Genomic DNA, 16,092 nt, shown 5'->3' on the forward strand with positions numbered 1-16,092 from the left:
ATCAAATGAGGGATTTTCTTTTCAAGCAACCAGGAGGAGGTTACAACACACACATAATGCACCGATGTCTCACAAAATCTTTGCATGATGCAAACATTTTGTGAGATATCGGTTCGTGTGGGTAAACTTTGTGGGCGCGCAGTGTTTTTGTTTTCTTTTTCGTTTGTCAGCACTAAGGTTGATCCACAAGTAAATTTGGTAAATCTCGGTCTGTCAAGTATTTTGTATGTTAAAGGCAAGTTGCACTACTGCTCCGTTGAAGAGAATTCCTAGGGACAATGACTGTTGTATCAACAGGAACTTGACAGGTGTCAACATGTTGAATGAGTGAGAACTGTGTGTTTGAGTCACTTTTTGAGTACAAATTTACAACCTCTACTTCACTTCAACTGGTCCTGGCCACTTGCCTGACCATTTATTGAGACTCCCAACTGTGAACTCCTCCATCTTTTCTCCCCTCTCTTCCCTTTTAAGGTGGAATTTTCTATCACTTTCCAGAGAAAATTATAAAACTTGGGCTTTCTATACTCCCATATTCTGATATACTTCATATTGTTAGAGATTGCAAAATAGCGAGCAAGCCATTACTTCATATGGAGCAAACTCATTGGCATTTGATCATTGTAATTACCATAGCACTTTCCCAAAACTCGAGCAACGTGGAAGGCAGAGCCCATTTTCACAAGGAGCACAAAGGGCCCTCTGTTTATGCTCTTAGTTCTCAAGACCCTGTATCTCAATCTCCTGCTTATTCCCCCGTTCAATCGGACACAAACGAACCTGGTAATTCCAGCTCAGATTGCATTTTCGACGTGACATCATTTGGAGCGATCGGAGATGGTTCGGCTGATGATACTGCTGCATTCAGGGCAGCATGGAAAGCAGCCTGTGATATTGAATCTGGTGTTCTTTTGGCTCCCTCAAACTACATATTCATGATTACTTCAACAATATTTTCAGGCCCATGTAAGCCTGGACTAGTGTTTCAAGTAAGTATTTTAAGAAATCTCACTGTTTCTTCTTCTCATTTAAGTATAGAATGTTTCATGGAAGGCTGGTATGTAAATTTTCTCAAATTTTGTGAATGTGAAAAGGTGGATGGGGTACTAATGCCGCCTAATGGACCGGATTGCTGGCCAAAATCAGACAGCAATAGGGAATGGCTTGTGTTTTACCGGCTCGATCAAATGACATTCACTGGAACTGGAACCATTGAAGGGAATGGTGAGCAGTGGTGGGAACTCCCTTGCAAACCTCACCGGGTAATTTTATTCATATTCTTCTATTTTTTTCCTCTAATTTACTCTTTTGGATTAAACCCAGTTTTTTGTTTTATTTTTGGGCCAATTGCATATACCTCCCTTGAAGTTTGGCTAAATTACAGATACCCCTGAGATTTCGGAAATTACATCCCGCCCCCTAAGGTTTGTATTTCATAACAATTTGTCCCATGAGGTTTAAATTTCATAACAAATTAACCCCTAATTTGTTATGCAAATATAGCATTCAGGGGGAAATTTGTAATTTCTCAAACCACAGAGGAGTATCTGTAATTTGGCCAAACCTCGGGGGATATATGTAATTTGCCCTTTATTTTTTGATCTGTTCGACTTTAATTCTAGAATCGTACAATCAACATCATCTTGTCATCTGCTAGTTCCAATTTGTGATCCACTCAAATGATGAAAATGAAATGCCACTAAATTTATTTGACATGGCCATTTCAGGGTCCCAATGGGTCAACCTTGCCTGGACCATGCGATAGCCCCACTGTGAGTAAAAGTGCCCAACACTCAGTTCTGGCTTTTACTCAATCAATCATAGAGATTTTCTTGTCCAACAATGCCAACGGACGCCAAATCTGCATCGAATGGAGAGGCGGCAACACTGAAGTCATCTTGAATGGATTGTAGGGCGGGTTCCATTCATTTTGAGTGGAGTGTTGTCGGGCCTTGTTTGGAGAGTATCTATTTTAATCAAAAAATTATTATAAGTATCTTTATTTTTCTACACATCTCTTCATAGAAAGTCAAAAAGTTATTAAAATAACTTGTACTACATTAATATTGTGCACATTTTGGTGTCAACAACATGGAAAATGCTATAAACTCCAAATAATCTACTAAATTTTCTACCAAACCTTTCACATGGGTGTGGGTTTCTGTGAGTCCCACACATTTTTTGTAGAAAATTTGGTACATCATTTGAAGTTAAAAGCATAACTGCAACAACATTACTCTCTGAGTTCTTTTTTTTTTCTCTGTCTTTTTCAAATGCAAGTTGTTTTTGAAATAGAACTCTCAAGCTCAAGTAGCTTTAAATTTATTTCTCAGAGTCATGTTGTTTCATGAAATCGTGTTTCAATGAAGTTTTCAAAATATAGCTTCAATTTTTTTTTTTTTTTTGGCAGCAAATCAGTTTGTGTTATCAAAACACTATTTTAATGAAGTTTCAGAACACAAGTTCAACTCTAAAACTGTGTTTTGAAAACACTGACTTCATAAAAAAAATTGAGTCTGGTTTCATTTTAGTCTTTGTTGATGTTAATGTAAATTGTAAATGTAAATTGTACTCCACCTACCACCTCCACTTCACCTAACACACTCAACTCTACCTACCACCTCCACTTCACCCCCTACCAGCACCACCACAATCTGCTACCTTCTCTTCTATATATAGGAGTTGTAATCAATATACAGATACACAACAATCTTGTAATCAATCAATAATAATACATATATTTTTACATGGTATCAGAGCAAGGTTAAGAACCTGATTATTCTGCTTCACCGGCGGGCGGCAGTCTCGCCTTGGCCGCCCGCCGGACCTCTACACATACCCTAGCTTCCTCTATCTCAGTCACTGTCCTAGCCCCTCCCTCGGGCATGGTCTTTCTCTCTCTCTCCGGGGTGTGTATGTTGGGTCTCTCTGCCATGTTGTAGGACTGGGCTCTTCCAAAACAAATTTAAAAAAAAAAAAAAAAAAAAAAAAAAAAAAAAAGTGAGCTTGTGGCTGATGATCTATCTACACTTGGAGAGCTTCTTTCACTTATTTTTCACCCTGATCACAAGCTCTTTGTCGATCCAGATCAAGTTTTCAAAAGTGGAGTAAATACCTTCCCTTCCTTTCCACGCCGAGCAATTTCTCGTGACCAACCTCGTCGTCCACGGCAGAACCCGCCTACTCGCCCTCGCCGTCTCCGCCGCCCACTGCGGCCATTGCCGCCAGTTCCTGCAGGAGCTCCGCCCTGCATCTGATCAGCAGCCTCCTTGAACTCCTTGTTCCTCATAAAATGCGTCTGATTGTAATCCGTCTTGAATTCCTGCAACAAAGCTTCAAACTCCTCCTGATTCAGCTTCTTATTAATCTCCGTGTCAAACAGCATCTCCATTTCATCAAAATCCATGGTGTAAAACCTCGGCGTCAGTAGACTCTCCTTTATCCCCTTCTTCGCCGCTTTTGCCCTTTCTTCACTTGGATCGCATGCAATTGCCCGACTCAATTCGGTGGCGTATTCAAGCTGCAATGCCTATTCTTTTCCCATCTTCCAAGTGTTCAATTTCCTGCCAGCTGCCCTCTGTTTCACCCTGTTTCTCTATGGTCTAAAGTTTTATTTTTTTATTACTATTATTATTATATCAAATCATCATGCTGCCCTTTACTCTCTCTCTGACCCATCCACCGCCCAATTATATTTTTTAGTTGGTGCTCTCCCCACTTTCCTTTTCTTTATTTTATTTTATTTTTCGTCATTATTAAAAAAAAAAAAAAAAAAAAAAAAAAAAAACAAAACCTGCCGACCTCACCCGGCAGCACATGTTTTCCGCTGGCAGTGTCCCCCTTTTGCACTCTCCTTTCTTTCTTTTATTTTATTTATTTATTTCTTTTTTTTTTCATTAAAAAAAAAAAAAAAAAAAAAAAAAAAAAAAAAAACAACATCAACAACAATTTACAAATTTGCACAACAAATCATATTTTATTCCTCTCCGGGATCAACCCCGATCACATTTTTACATAAAAAAAAAAAAAAAAAAAAAAAAAAAAAAAAAACAACAACAACAACAAAAACAAACACCACATCCACAGGCGGGAGTTTTTCTTATCTACTCTGCCGCCGGTCTCTTCTTCTTGCCTCCGTCCTGCGCGGCCCTTGACGGTGTTGCCTCCGTGCTTCCTAGACCCCCAAGCAAGTTGCCTCCTCCCTGCTCCTCCACTACAGCATATGGTGGCCCTCCAAATCGGAACATCACGGTGGCCTTCCGCTTTAGCTCCTTGTTTTCTGCCCTTAGCACGCTCATCTCTGCTCGCGCATCCTTATACATGCGTTGGAGCAGAGCCAGCTGGGAGTTTAACTGCTGCACCTCATTTGTCCTACTCTGTAGCCGGTGCGACAGATTTGTGACCGCCGTCATGGACTCCACACATGCCTTCAACGTATACTGATTGGCTTCCACATCCGACTGCACCGCCATTTTTTGCTCCACAGACCGCATCGGAAAGTTCAGCGGAGCAAACCCAGCAGTGTTTGGTTGCGGTTCACTGGCCACCGCACCAGTTCTCTCTCCTGTAGACTCGTTGAGGTCGGGAAAGAGGGTAAGCAGCCCACGGGAAGACGAGGCCATTTTCTCTCGCACAACAGTGTTACAGCCTCTCTCTCTCAGCACAACGCAGAATTCTTCAGAGGTTTCTCTCAGTTTCTTGTCTCAGCCTCTGCCTCGGCCTCAGCTCCGTCTTGGTTAAATAGCCGAGGCAGCCACGCGCATCGCGCGCCTCTTCTCGCCGACAACCTGGCACGCCTTTTCATGGCACGCCTTTTGATGCATTCGGGCACGCCTTTTGATGGCACGCCTTTTGAGGGTACGGGCACACCTTTTGAGGGCACGACTTTTGAGGGCTCGATATCTACATCCATGTATATTTTTTTTTGGGCAGCCTATATACACACTCATACAGTGTCTTCTACACCGGCCAGCTTTATCAATCCCTTTGTTTCAACCTCAAATAGGTTTCTATCTTCACACCTATTTGAGTTTGAGGGGGGGTTATACATATATCATGGTGAGCACGGTTACACACCCTGCGAACCACCCAAGCCACCCCATGGCGCACTCCCTAAGTCGCCCCCTTGGTACACCACCACAACATTCTACAACGGTCCGACATGACCCCATAAACTGTCCCGACATTGATTCCGGTCAGCTTCTACAATGGTCCAACATGACCCCATAAACTGTCTTCTACAACGGTCCGACATGACCCCATAAACTGTCTTCTACAACGGTCTGACACGACCACACAGTGTCTGCTACATCGGTCCGACATGACCCCGTAAACTGTCTGCTACAACGGTCCGACATGACCCCGTAAACTGTCTTCTACACCGGTCCGACATGACCCCGTAAACTGTCCTGCTACATCGGTCCGACATGACCCCATAAACTGTCTTCTACATCGGTCTGACACGACCACACAGTGTCTGCTACAACGGTCCGACATGACCCCGTAAACTGTCTGCCACAACGGTCCGACATGACCCCATAAACTGTCTGCTACATCGGTCTGACACGACCATACCGTGTCTCCTATCCTGTTTTATTTATCAGTTTATTTTTCTGTTTTGTGACTCTCTCCAAACTCAAGTTGGCTAGTGCCTATCCTCCTTGAGTTTGAGGGGGGCTGTTAATGTAAATTGTAAATGTAAATTGTACTCCACCTACCACCTCCACTTCACCTAACACACTCAACTCTACCTACCACCTCCACTTCACCCCCTACCAGCACCACCACAATCTGCTACCTTCTCTTCTATATATAGGAGTTGTAATCAATATACAGATACACAACAATCTTGTAATCAATCAATAATAATACATATATTTTTACAGTTGAATTGACGAACTTAATTTCTTAAAACAGTTAATTCACTTCTTCATGAGCTCCAATCTGGTGGTAAGTGGGCTACGAATCCAAAATAGTCCCCAGTTCCATATGAAATTTGACAGCTGCACGGGAGTGCTGATAGAGAAGTTGTTCATATCTTCACCTAAGCTTAGCCCAAACACTGATGGCATCCACATCGAGGGCACCAAGCATGTTGGCATATACAACTCTGTGATAGGCAATGGTACCGACTCAAAGCCCTGCCCTGCCCTGCCTTGCACTGCACGCTGTTATTGTTTCAACAGTTATTATTGTGATTTTTTTGCCACCATAGCTCAATGGGGTTCACTCTGATTTTAACAGGGGATGATTGCATTTCGATTGGACCAGGGTGTTCCAATGTTGACATTGATGGTGTCACTTGCGGTCCCAGTCACGGGATCAGGTATATCATTAATTCTTTACCCAAAATTTACGTACACAATTTTGAGTAATGATATGCAAACAAAAGCAACAAAATTAGTTATAACGAATTTTAATACAAAAGGATGTGATTCAATAGTGACCTCCAATTACAATTTGATTTGAAGTGCATCCCAAGTACCCAAGCAACTAGCCCAACACAGTAGTAGATATACTTTACATTAATCCAGATCATAACATATATAAACTCTGTTTTCTGCAGCATTGGAAGCCTTGGTGTGCACAATTCCCAGGCATGTGTTTCCAACATAACAGTCCGCAACACAATGATAAAAGACTCAGACAACGGGGTCAGGATCAAGACCTGGCAAGGCGGGACTGGCTCAGTATCAGGCATATCATTCGAGAACATTGAAATGAACAATGTGAGGAACTGCATAATCATAGACCAGTACTACTGCTTGACCAAGGCTTGCCGAAACCAGACCTCAGCAGTTTACTTGACCGATGTGTCCTACAGGAACATAAAGGGCACGTACGATGTGCACAGCCCTCCAATTCACTTCGCTTGCAGCGACACGGTGCCCTGCACGAACATAACCATGTCCGAGGTTGAGCTTCTTCCACATGAGGGGGAATTAGTGGATGACCCTTTTTGTTGGAACTCTTATGGAATTCAGGAGACATTGACAATACCTCCCATTGATTGCTTACAAGATGGAGAGCCGGACTCATTGGCAGAGGTTTCCACATATGGTTGTTAGTATAGCTATATATATACATTGTAAAAAGCCCAAGAGCCATTGTTTTGTTTATGGGTCTTGATTGTTATTTTAGGCTCCATCCCTTTTGGGAATATGTTTCCCTTATTGGGCGATGAAGGTGTTGTAGAAACAGGGTCTGTTTGGATTGGATTTTTACATTATAATAATTGAAATGCAGTAGCAGTTTCAGGGCTAGTTTTGACGGAATTTCCAAACTAAGCTAAAGTGCTATTACAAATCGGGCTTTAACTGTTTGGAGGCCAAAATTTGATTAATAGTTAAGGTGCTATTGTGAATCGCGATTTTAATTAAGAAAACGCTGTTCTGAATAGCGATTTTAAACCTGAATTATAAAACGCTATTATGAATAGCGCTTCATTTGCTGATTTTTGCGGATTTGTTTTATAAAGAAAACGCTATTACAACTAGCGAGTTCAGTTCTGAATAAAACGCTATTGCAAATAGCGATTTTAATTTTGAAAAAAACGCTATTTAGAATAGCGTTTAAACTGTTTCAATGCCCATTTCTTTCCTGGTGTCATTGTTTTGGTGATAATGTGATTCATAAAATTTTATTGGCTTTAAAGCCATTGTCATGTTAAAATTTTTTTTTTTTTTCTTTTGTTTTTGTTTTTGTTTTGGTTTAGAATGTGTAATTCAGAAATTTTACATAATATGAGAAAAACCTCTTTTCATATATTTATTTTACATAATATTTTTCATATATATAATTTTAAAATCATATTCATTTAGATATTATTAAGCCAATCAAGTTCATTTACAAAAGTCATGGTTTCACTGTTCACTATTGTAAGCATGGATTGAAACCACACTTTCACTGTTCATTTAAATTAGATTTAATTTTTTTTTGTAAATATTTTTTTCTGTTGTCATTGTTTCGGTGATAATGCAATTTATAAATTTTGTTTGACTGTACTGAAGCCGTTCTCATGTTAAATTTTTTATTTTTTCTTTTGTCTTTGTTTTGGTTTAGAAAATGTAATTCAAAAATTTTTTTGGTCTTTACTAAAGCCGTTTTCATGTAAATTTTTTTTGTTTATTGTTTTGTGTTTGTTTTGGGTTAGAAGGTGATAATGTAAATAATAAATTTTTTTTTTTGCTTTACTAAAGTCGTTTTTCATGTAATTTTTTTTTTCTTCTTTTGTCTTTGTTTTGAGTTAGAAGGTGTTATTCAGAAAATTATTTTGGCTTTACGAAAGTTGTTTTCATTTAAATATACATATATATTAATCCTTTTGTCTTTGTTTTGGGTTAGAAGTTGAGAATGTAATTCAGAAAACCAGTTTAGTAAAACCGTTTTGTACCCGTTTTCATTAAAAAAAATTTATTTTTTTGTTTCGTCTTTGTTATGGGTTAGAAAGTGATATGCATGCTCTACAGTCCGAAGCACACCCACACACTGTGCAGCTCGACGAGCAACGACGAAGAGTGAGACGCGAAGACCACCGCGGAGTAGGCCAAGAAGACGAAGGCCACAACGAGAGCTCCTAAAATAAATTTTGTCAACATTTTTGTAATAAATCTTAATACATAATATACGAAGTCACTAATTTACTAAATACTCATACAAGCATGAAAACAACATAACTGAAGTTGCAAATGTAATAGTTTTCAGTTACATAGGTAGTACAGACATAATTCTCCCACAAAAATACATTCTGCACACCATGAACTGAACACACATTACATACATCCTGGACATCCTGAACTGAACACACAATACATAAACATAACAGTTAGACAGACAAACACCTAATTCATGACCTAATATTGCATATTAATAGCCGCAACATTTGACAGACACAATACATAAACATAAACATAACATAACAGTTATACTTACCCTAACACAGACATTACATATTAATGCATGACCTAATATTGCCGAAGTGTAGACATTAACACCTAATTCGCGCTTAAATCGGCAAGTGACTCAGAGTCTGAATAATCCGAAAGCTCAGTATCAGAGACAAGCTCAGGATCCTCCATGATACCGTTGATAGCCGCAACATTTGGTTCTGTTATGTTCTTCTGGGCATCCTTCTTAACTATGTATAGTTGCATATCGCAGGCTAACCTACGGCGCATTTGAGAAATCTCACGTTGTAGTCTTTCACATAGTCGATCAACATTATCAAGATCTTCGTTTTGGATCTCAATAGAACGTGCTTTTGGCACCTTCAGTCGATTTTCCCGACATAATCTTTCCATTTGCACTAGCTCTATAAATAGTGCAGGCCACTTCAGAAGTCTAGCGTTTGCTAAACCATATCCTGTTTGATTATCTGATGGATCCTCCACCAAACCACATGGATCTCGATAGTATTTAGGCATGACAAAATGTCGCTTCCCAAACCTATCATGATAAGCACAAGAGGCATCTAACAAAGGAAATGGTGTTTCATCTTTAGCATTGCCACTTCCCCTTCCCCCTCCTCGTCGTGAACTGTCACCCCTTTGCAAGTTCCTACCACCTCTGCTATTCCCACTCCCTCCCATGAACCATGTAGCCATGCTAATTTTTTAAAACAAATAAATGACAATTTCATAGAGCAAAATGAGTTGTAAGATTGTGTCTTCACCTTTAGCCATTTATATAGTTGGTTATGAACGGCTTTAGAAAGATGCCTCTGCATCACAATCCCACATATATGAACAAGGTATGAGTGTCACTAGACTGAAAAAACAGAGAAAAACAAATACTGTGTACGAAGTCACGTGACTTGACAATCCATCTGCATATACGGACAAAATAAAGGCATGCTGACTGTAAGGTAAATCAGTGAAGTCACTGTTGCCATGTGACATTCTGAATTGAGAATCCCACATATATCAATAAGAGATGAGTTGTCGCTGTAATTAAAAAATCGAGCAAAACATCAACTTGACCAAAGCTTGTGCACCAAGTCACATGACTTGACAATCCATTTGCATATACGGACAAAATAAGGGCATGCTCACTGTAAGGTAAATCAGTGAATTTACTGTTGCCATGTGACTTTCTGAATTGAGAATCCCACATATATCAATAAGAGATGAGTTGTCACTGTGTATCAAATAATCGAGCAAAATATCGAGAAAACCAAAGCCTATGCACCAGGTCACATGACTTCGCAATGACAAGTCTCTCCACGATTTGACTACTCTATGTTTTAAAAAATGAAGCTTATGTAGGCAATGTTGTGTTTCACTTAGCTATGTATCATTCGTTGTTACGACCTACTATTTCTATCAACGGGAAAAGTATGACTATTTGAATTTCTATTGTCATTTGGAATTATTTTAAAATCAACTTTTGAATATTCGATTTGTAATATTTTGGGAAACATTTACAATCTCAACTTTTGAAATCAACTTTAAAAGAATGGTGAATCTTGTGAGTGAAACGTGGGTTATGTAGGAGTACTTGGCCAGCAATGTTTATGAATATCATGGTGCATTCAAATCTGTCCAGAAAAGTGGTACATTCAAATCTGTCTGGAAAACTGGTGTTACACAGTAATTTCGGAAGTGTTGTTCTCTTTGGGTATAAATCCGAAAATTAACAAATCAGCGTCATTAGAACTGATAACAATTCTAGTTTCTATACTAAGAGAATCGTCAATATCTTCAAAAATGTGCAAAAAACAATCAGTTTGGGTACAATTAATTCTAAATAGTGATTCATCCCAACCAAATCAAATAAAACCAATTGGGTTTTAAACTTAGTCCCCCAACTGGACCAACCACTTGGGTTTGAGCTTGTTTGTCCAGCCCCCGAAGTTTAGTTTTCTGTCAACCCCCCATTCCTTACTAGAGTCATCATTTGTACTGGACTTACAAGAATTGGAAGGTGACTCTTTCTTTTTCCCTGATAGAGATTGGAATTCTTTACGTAGAGGATCCCTATTTAACGAGGCGCAGTTAAGGCAAGCTTTTTACCGAGCTACCTGTTCTGTTTTATGTGTTATTGAAGGCGGTAGTTCGTTTGTCTGAACTTTATTAGTCCCCCAACTGGACCAACCACTTGGTTTTGAGCCTGTTTGTCCAGCCCCCGAAGTTTAGTTTTATGTCAACCCCCCATTCCTTACCAGAGTCATCATTTTTACTGGACTTCCAGGAATTAGAATGCGACTCTTTCTTCTTTCCTGGTGGATATTGAAATTCTTTACGTAGAGGATCCGTATTTGACGAGGCCCAGTTACGGGAAGCTTTTCACCGACCTACCTCTTCTGTTTTATGTGTTATTGAAGGCGATAGTTCGTTTCACCGAGTTTAATTTTCTGTCAACCCCCCATTCCTTACCAGAGTCATCATTTGTACTGGACTTACAAGAATTGGAAGGTGACTCTTTCTTCTTTCCTGATGGAGATTGAAATTCTTTACGTAGAGGATCCCTATTTAACGAGGCGCAGTTAAGGCAAGCTTTTTACCGAGCTACATGTTCTGCTTTATGTGTTATTGAAGGCGGTAGTTCGTTTGTCTGAACTTTATTAGTCCCCCAACTGGACCAACCACTTGGTTTTGAGCCTGTTTGTCCAGTCCCCGAAGTTTAGTTTTATGTCAACCCCCCATTCCTTACCAGAGTAATCATTTTTACTGGACTTCCAGGAATTAGAATGCGACTCTTTCTTCTTTCCTGATGGATATTGAAATAGTTTACGTAGAGGATCCGTATTTGACGAGGCCCAGTTACGGGAAGCTTTTCACCGACCTACCTCTTCTGTTTTATGTGTTATTGAAGGCGGTAGTTCGTTTCACCGAGTTTAATTTTCTGTCAACCCCCCATTCCTTACCAGATTCATCATTTGTACTGGACTTACAAGAATTGGAAGGTGACTCTTTCTTCTTTCCTGATGGAGATTGAAATTCTTTATGTAGAGAATCCCTATTTAACGAGGCGCAGTTAAGGGAAGCTTTTCACCGAGCTACCTGTTCTATTTTATGTGTTATTGAAGGCGGTAGTTCGTTTGTCTGAACTTTATTAGTCCCCCAACTGGACTAACCACTTGGTTTTGAGCCTGTTTGTCCAGCCCCCGAAGTTTAGTTTTATGTCAACCCCCCATTCCTTACCAGAGTCATCATTTTTACTGGACTTCCAGGAATTAGAATGCGACTCTTTCTTCTTTGATAGATATTGAAATTATTTACGTAGAGTAAAATGCCTTTGACGAGGCCCAGTTACGGGAAGCTTTTCACCGACCTACCTCCTCTATTTTATGTGTTATTGAAGGCAGTAGTTCGTTTCACCGAGTTTAGTTTTCTGTCAACCCCCCATTCCTTACCAGAGTCATCATTTGTACTAGACTTACAAGAATTGGAGGGTGACTCTTTTTTCTTTCCTGATGGAGATTGAAATTCTTTACGTAGAGGATCCCTATTTAACGAGGTGCAGTTAAGGAAAGTTTTTCACCGAGCTACCTGTTCTGTTTTATGTGTTTTAATTATTCACATAATTGATCCGCACATTAATCCATTCATTAATCCAGAACATTCATTAACTCATTGCAATTCAGTAAAGAAAGTTATGAACTAATAACTGTAAATTATTATAAATGTAGTTATGTCATAAACTTCAGGTTCATAAAACAAATACTTGAAATAGATCCGTACGTAAGATGAACAACAACATTGTCTTACACTCCAGTAACGAACATACGACACAACGTACATACAAACATATATGAAAGATAATGGTGTTTGATTTCTTATTCCTCATCTGACATGTAGTAGTCAGAGAGATATTTTTCATTGTTTAAGACATTATTTCGCTCAATCACTGTCAAATCTCTGTTGCTTGCTTCTGCCATTTCAGTGGCTAGCTGAAGCATGAAATGTCGACATCTCCGCATCAACATTCTGTTGTTCTCCTTCTTAATTCTGCTAACTGCTTTTTCATAGTCACTCACATTTCGTCTAGCCATGGTCAATGAACAACGATGAGGTACCAGTGCCCCAAAGTTACGTAGATCATTATACAATCCTTCTTGCTCCGTTACCCTGAACGCCCATTCTGCTCGGATACCAGCATAATAATCCTTCGGACTCGAGTACTTTTCGCTCTTGTAGTCATAGGTAAATGGAGGTAGCAGCCACACTTTCGGATTTCTTTGCCGGCGTGAACTTCCTGCACCTCTTGAAGACATTGTTGATGAAATAAAAAATTTAATAATAATAGTAATTGTAGATATATTACTATTGTTATGACTTCAACAAACATCATACTGGGGTATTTATAGATATCATAGTGGGGGTTAACTAGAGATGACCTGGTGACGATAATGCGTGCTAGGGCACTATGGACAAAGTTATACACGTGATATTATTTTATGTTATTCATTTCATGTAATTTTGAGTACCCGTGACTTTGTGTACCTGTGATGTAGTCACGGACGTGGTTGTCAGATAAAATCATAATTGTAGGCCAGAGAATCACAATGCAATCCCTTCATATTCGAGCAGTGAGTTGTCAAATAAAACAAAATGCAGTGAGTTGTCACATCGCCACATGAAACTATTTTGTCATGCTTACTTTTGTAATACAGTAAGTAGTCACTTGGAATTGACGATTTCAGTACGTCTAGGTGTTTTTAAAAAAATTTAATTGAAATCAGAAAATGAAACAACGGCTTTAATTTTCTTTGTTTTAAAGTAATATTGTTCATAAACAACTATGAAACAAAATGAAGTAAATACATAACTGTCCAACTCACTTCGACCTACAAAACTATCGTTGTTTTTTTTTTCAAAATAATAAAATGGTCACCTGATATGTAAACACGATTGGAACTTTGCAGCTTATATTTTATCTTATTTTCACTTAATGAACTTCACAGTCATCCCATTTTCATTGTTATTACACAATCGTCCATCATGTTTTTTTCACCAACATAATAGCATTTTCTGCTTCTTTTCACAGTCGTTTTAATGTGACTTAGATGAATTTTGAAATGTGAGAAAAAAACAAAGCATGTAAGTTGCGCTGCAGAAAGTCACATGCATCACGTAATGTGAGGAAGCATGGCAAAGTCAGAAAGTCACATGCATTACTGCATCACTGCATAAAGTGACATGTATCACTGCATCACTGCACAAAGTCACATGCATCACCGTATCACTACACAAAATCAGATGCATCACTGCATCGCTGCACAAAGTCACATACCTACCTACTGTGCCCATTGGAATTATGCAATTCATACAAAATTTGAGGGGGTGTCAGAACAAAATAACAATAAATTAATAACCATTACAATACACGTAAAAAGTATAAAAAATTGTTAAAAAATAACAAATTAAGAAATACATAAAAGTAAAAAATATTGTAGAAGAAGTGGTTTGAACAATGGGTAGACAAATATATTGTAGAAAAATATTGTAATGTGAGGAAAAAATACACTTATTTTGATCATCCCAAACAACCTCTTAATTTTCAACTTCCATTTGAAAGAAGGTAAAGTTACATTTTTACAGTAGCCAGGCTGACACCATCTGCGGCACAAAATCTTTTAAAAATTAAAAAAATTCTAAACAAGAAGTGGTTTGAACAATGGGTAGACAAATATATTGTAGAAAAATATTGTAATGTGAGGAAAAAATACACTTATTTTGATCATCCCAAACAACCTCTTAATTTTCAACTTCCATTTGAAAGAAGGTAAAGTTACATTTTTACAGTAGCCAGGCTGACACCATCTGCGGCACAAAATCTTTTAAAAATTAAAAAAATTCTAAACAAAATCTTTTAAAAATTCACTAAATACCAAAAATATTAAAAAAAAATACAAGCATTCAGTACATTTTTTGTATTTTCATGTATTTATTAATTTCTTGAAATATTTTTTCACAAATTTGTTACTCTTTGTTTTCAAATAACAATAAATTATGCAATTCATAAAAGTCGAAGTGACAACTCCTATCAAGTTGATGCATAGTTGTCATAGTTGTTTACAATAATTTCATACATACAGCTACCATGTGTATATATGGTATAAATATCGCATCATACCACAACAAAAGTTTTACAGCTATTTCGAGCGATATCATCATGAGATATACGGTGGTTGATCTATATTCAGCAATGGGTCGCTATTGGGTTGCGGATGGAGATGAATTTCAATACCCATTAAATCCAAATTTGCGTTACTCACGTGGCACCGTCAATACCATGAGAGCTGAGTGGGAATTTCACATAACTCGAGCAAACGTTCTCGTTGAGTTATGTCATGAAGTTAATATTAAATTTCCTCGCCGGTTAGCCATGCGCATGCCAACTGACACTCCACAGTTGTTGCAAAGGGCATTGCATCGTATCCACGACGAAGTTAATCGCATGACCCAACGTTTGCAAAGGTCCTCACTAATGAAGACCGCAAATGAGCGTGCCGAAGATGGGTTAATTGATGATGCACACCAGTACTACGCGTGGAGCATGGATGTTATGTATGAATCTGATATTGAGATGTCAGATGATGATGATAATGAATGAAATTGTTTGGATGAATGACCAAACCATTTATGTTGTAATGAATTTGTAATGCTTATCCACGACTTATCAATGAAGGGAGATATTTCAATTGTTTTTAGGCTTGAACAAACACATTTTTTAGGCATGAACAAACATATTTTTTATTTTATGTTTTTATGGGTTGTTTAAACATTTTGTTCAAACCAAACGCGTTTGTAATTTATGTTTTTCTAAAAATAAACAAAAATCAGTTTGTAATTTTTTTCTAAACATAAACCAAAAACGTAAACGTTACCAAACGCTACCTTATTTATTTTTATTTTAGGGTTTAGGATTTATAATTTAATTCTTCAAATTTATTTAAACTTCAATTTTATAAATGGTTGTCTCAATTTGTAAAATTGAGGAAAAATCGTAAATTACTATAAATAATGCACAGACTACGGATAATGAGAGAGAGGTAGAGATGTGAAACAGATTTGTGTGATTCATCAATATAAGTAAGAATAAAAAATTGTGAAATTATAATTGCGAATAAATAAGTATGACACATTTACA

At 38.2% G+C, this 16,092-nt stretch overlaps 1 protein-coding gene and 1 long non-coding RNA gene across 2 annotated transcripts; one reads left to right on the forward strand and one right to left on the reverse strand.

The window, feature by feature from the left end:
- Positions 1–258: 258 nt before the first annotated feature.
- LOC114267409 (polygalacturonase At1g48100) lies at positions 259–7,262 on the forward strand. The gene is made up of 6 exons (XM_028208438.2): positions 259–989; positions 1,095–1,262; positions 1,728–1,772; positions 5,917–6,124; positions 6,244–6,325; positions 6,566–7,262. The coding sequence occupies exons 1-6, from the start codon at positions 594–596 to the stop codon at positions 7,065–7,067; spliced, it is 1,401 nt and encodes a 466-aa protein (XP_028064239.2). The 5' UTR covers positions 259–593; the 3' UTR covers positions 7,068–7,262.
- LOC145792217 (uncharacterized) lies at positions 2,798–3,240 on the reverse strand. The gene is made up of 2 exons (XR_014331605.1): positions 3,116–3,240; positions 2,798–2,951 (listed from the first exon to the last, which is right to left on the reverse strand). It is a non-coding gene; the product is annotated as an uncharacterized LOC145792217 (long non-coding RNA).
- Positions 7,263–16,092: the final 8,830 nt, after the last annotated feature.

This window comes from Camellia sinensis, chromosome 6 (assembly GCF_055761805.1).
Source record: "Camellia sinensis isolate YWXY chromosome 6, ASM5576180v1, whole genome shotgun sequence".
Taxonomy (NCBI): Eukaryota; Viridiplantae; Streptophyta; class Magnoliopsida; order Ericales; family Theaceae; genus Camellia; species Camellia sinensis.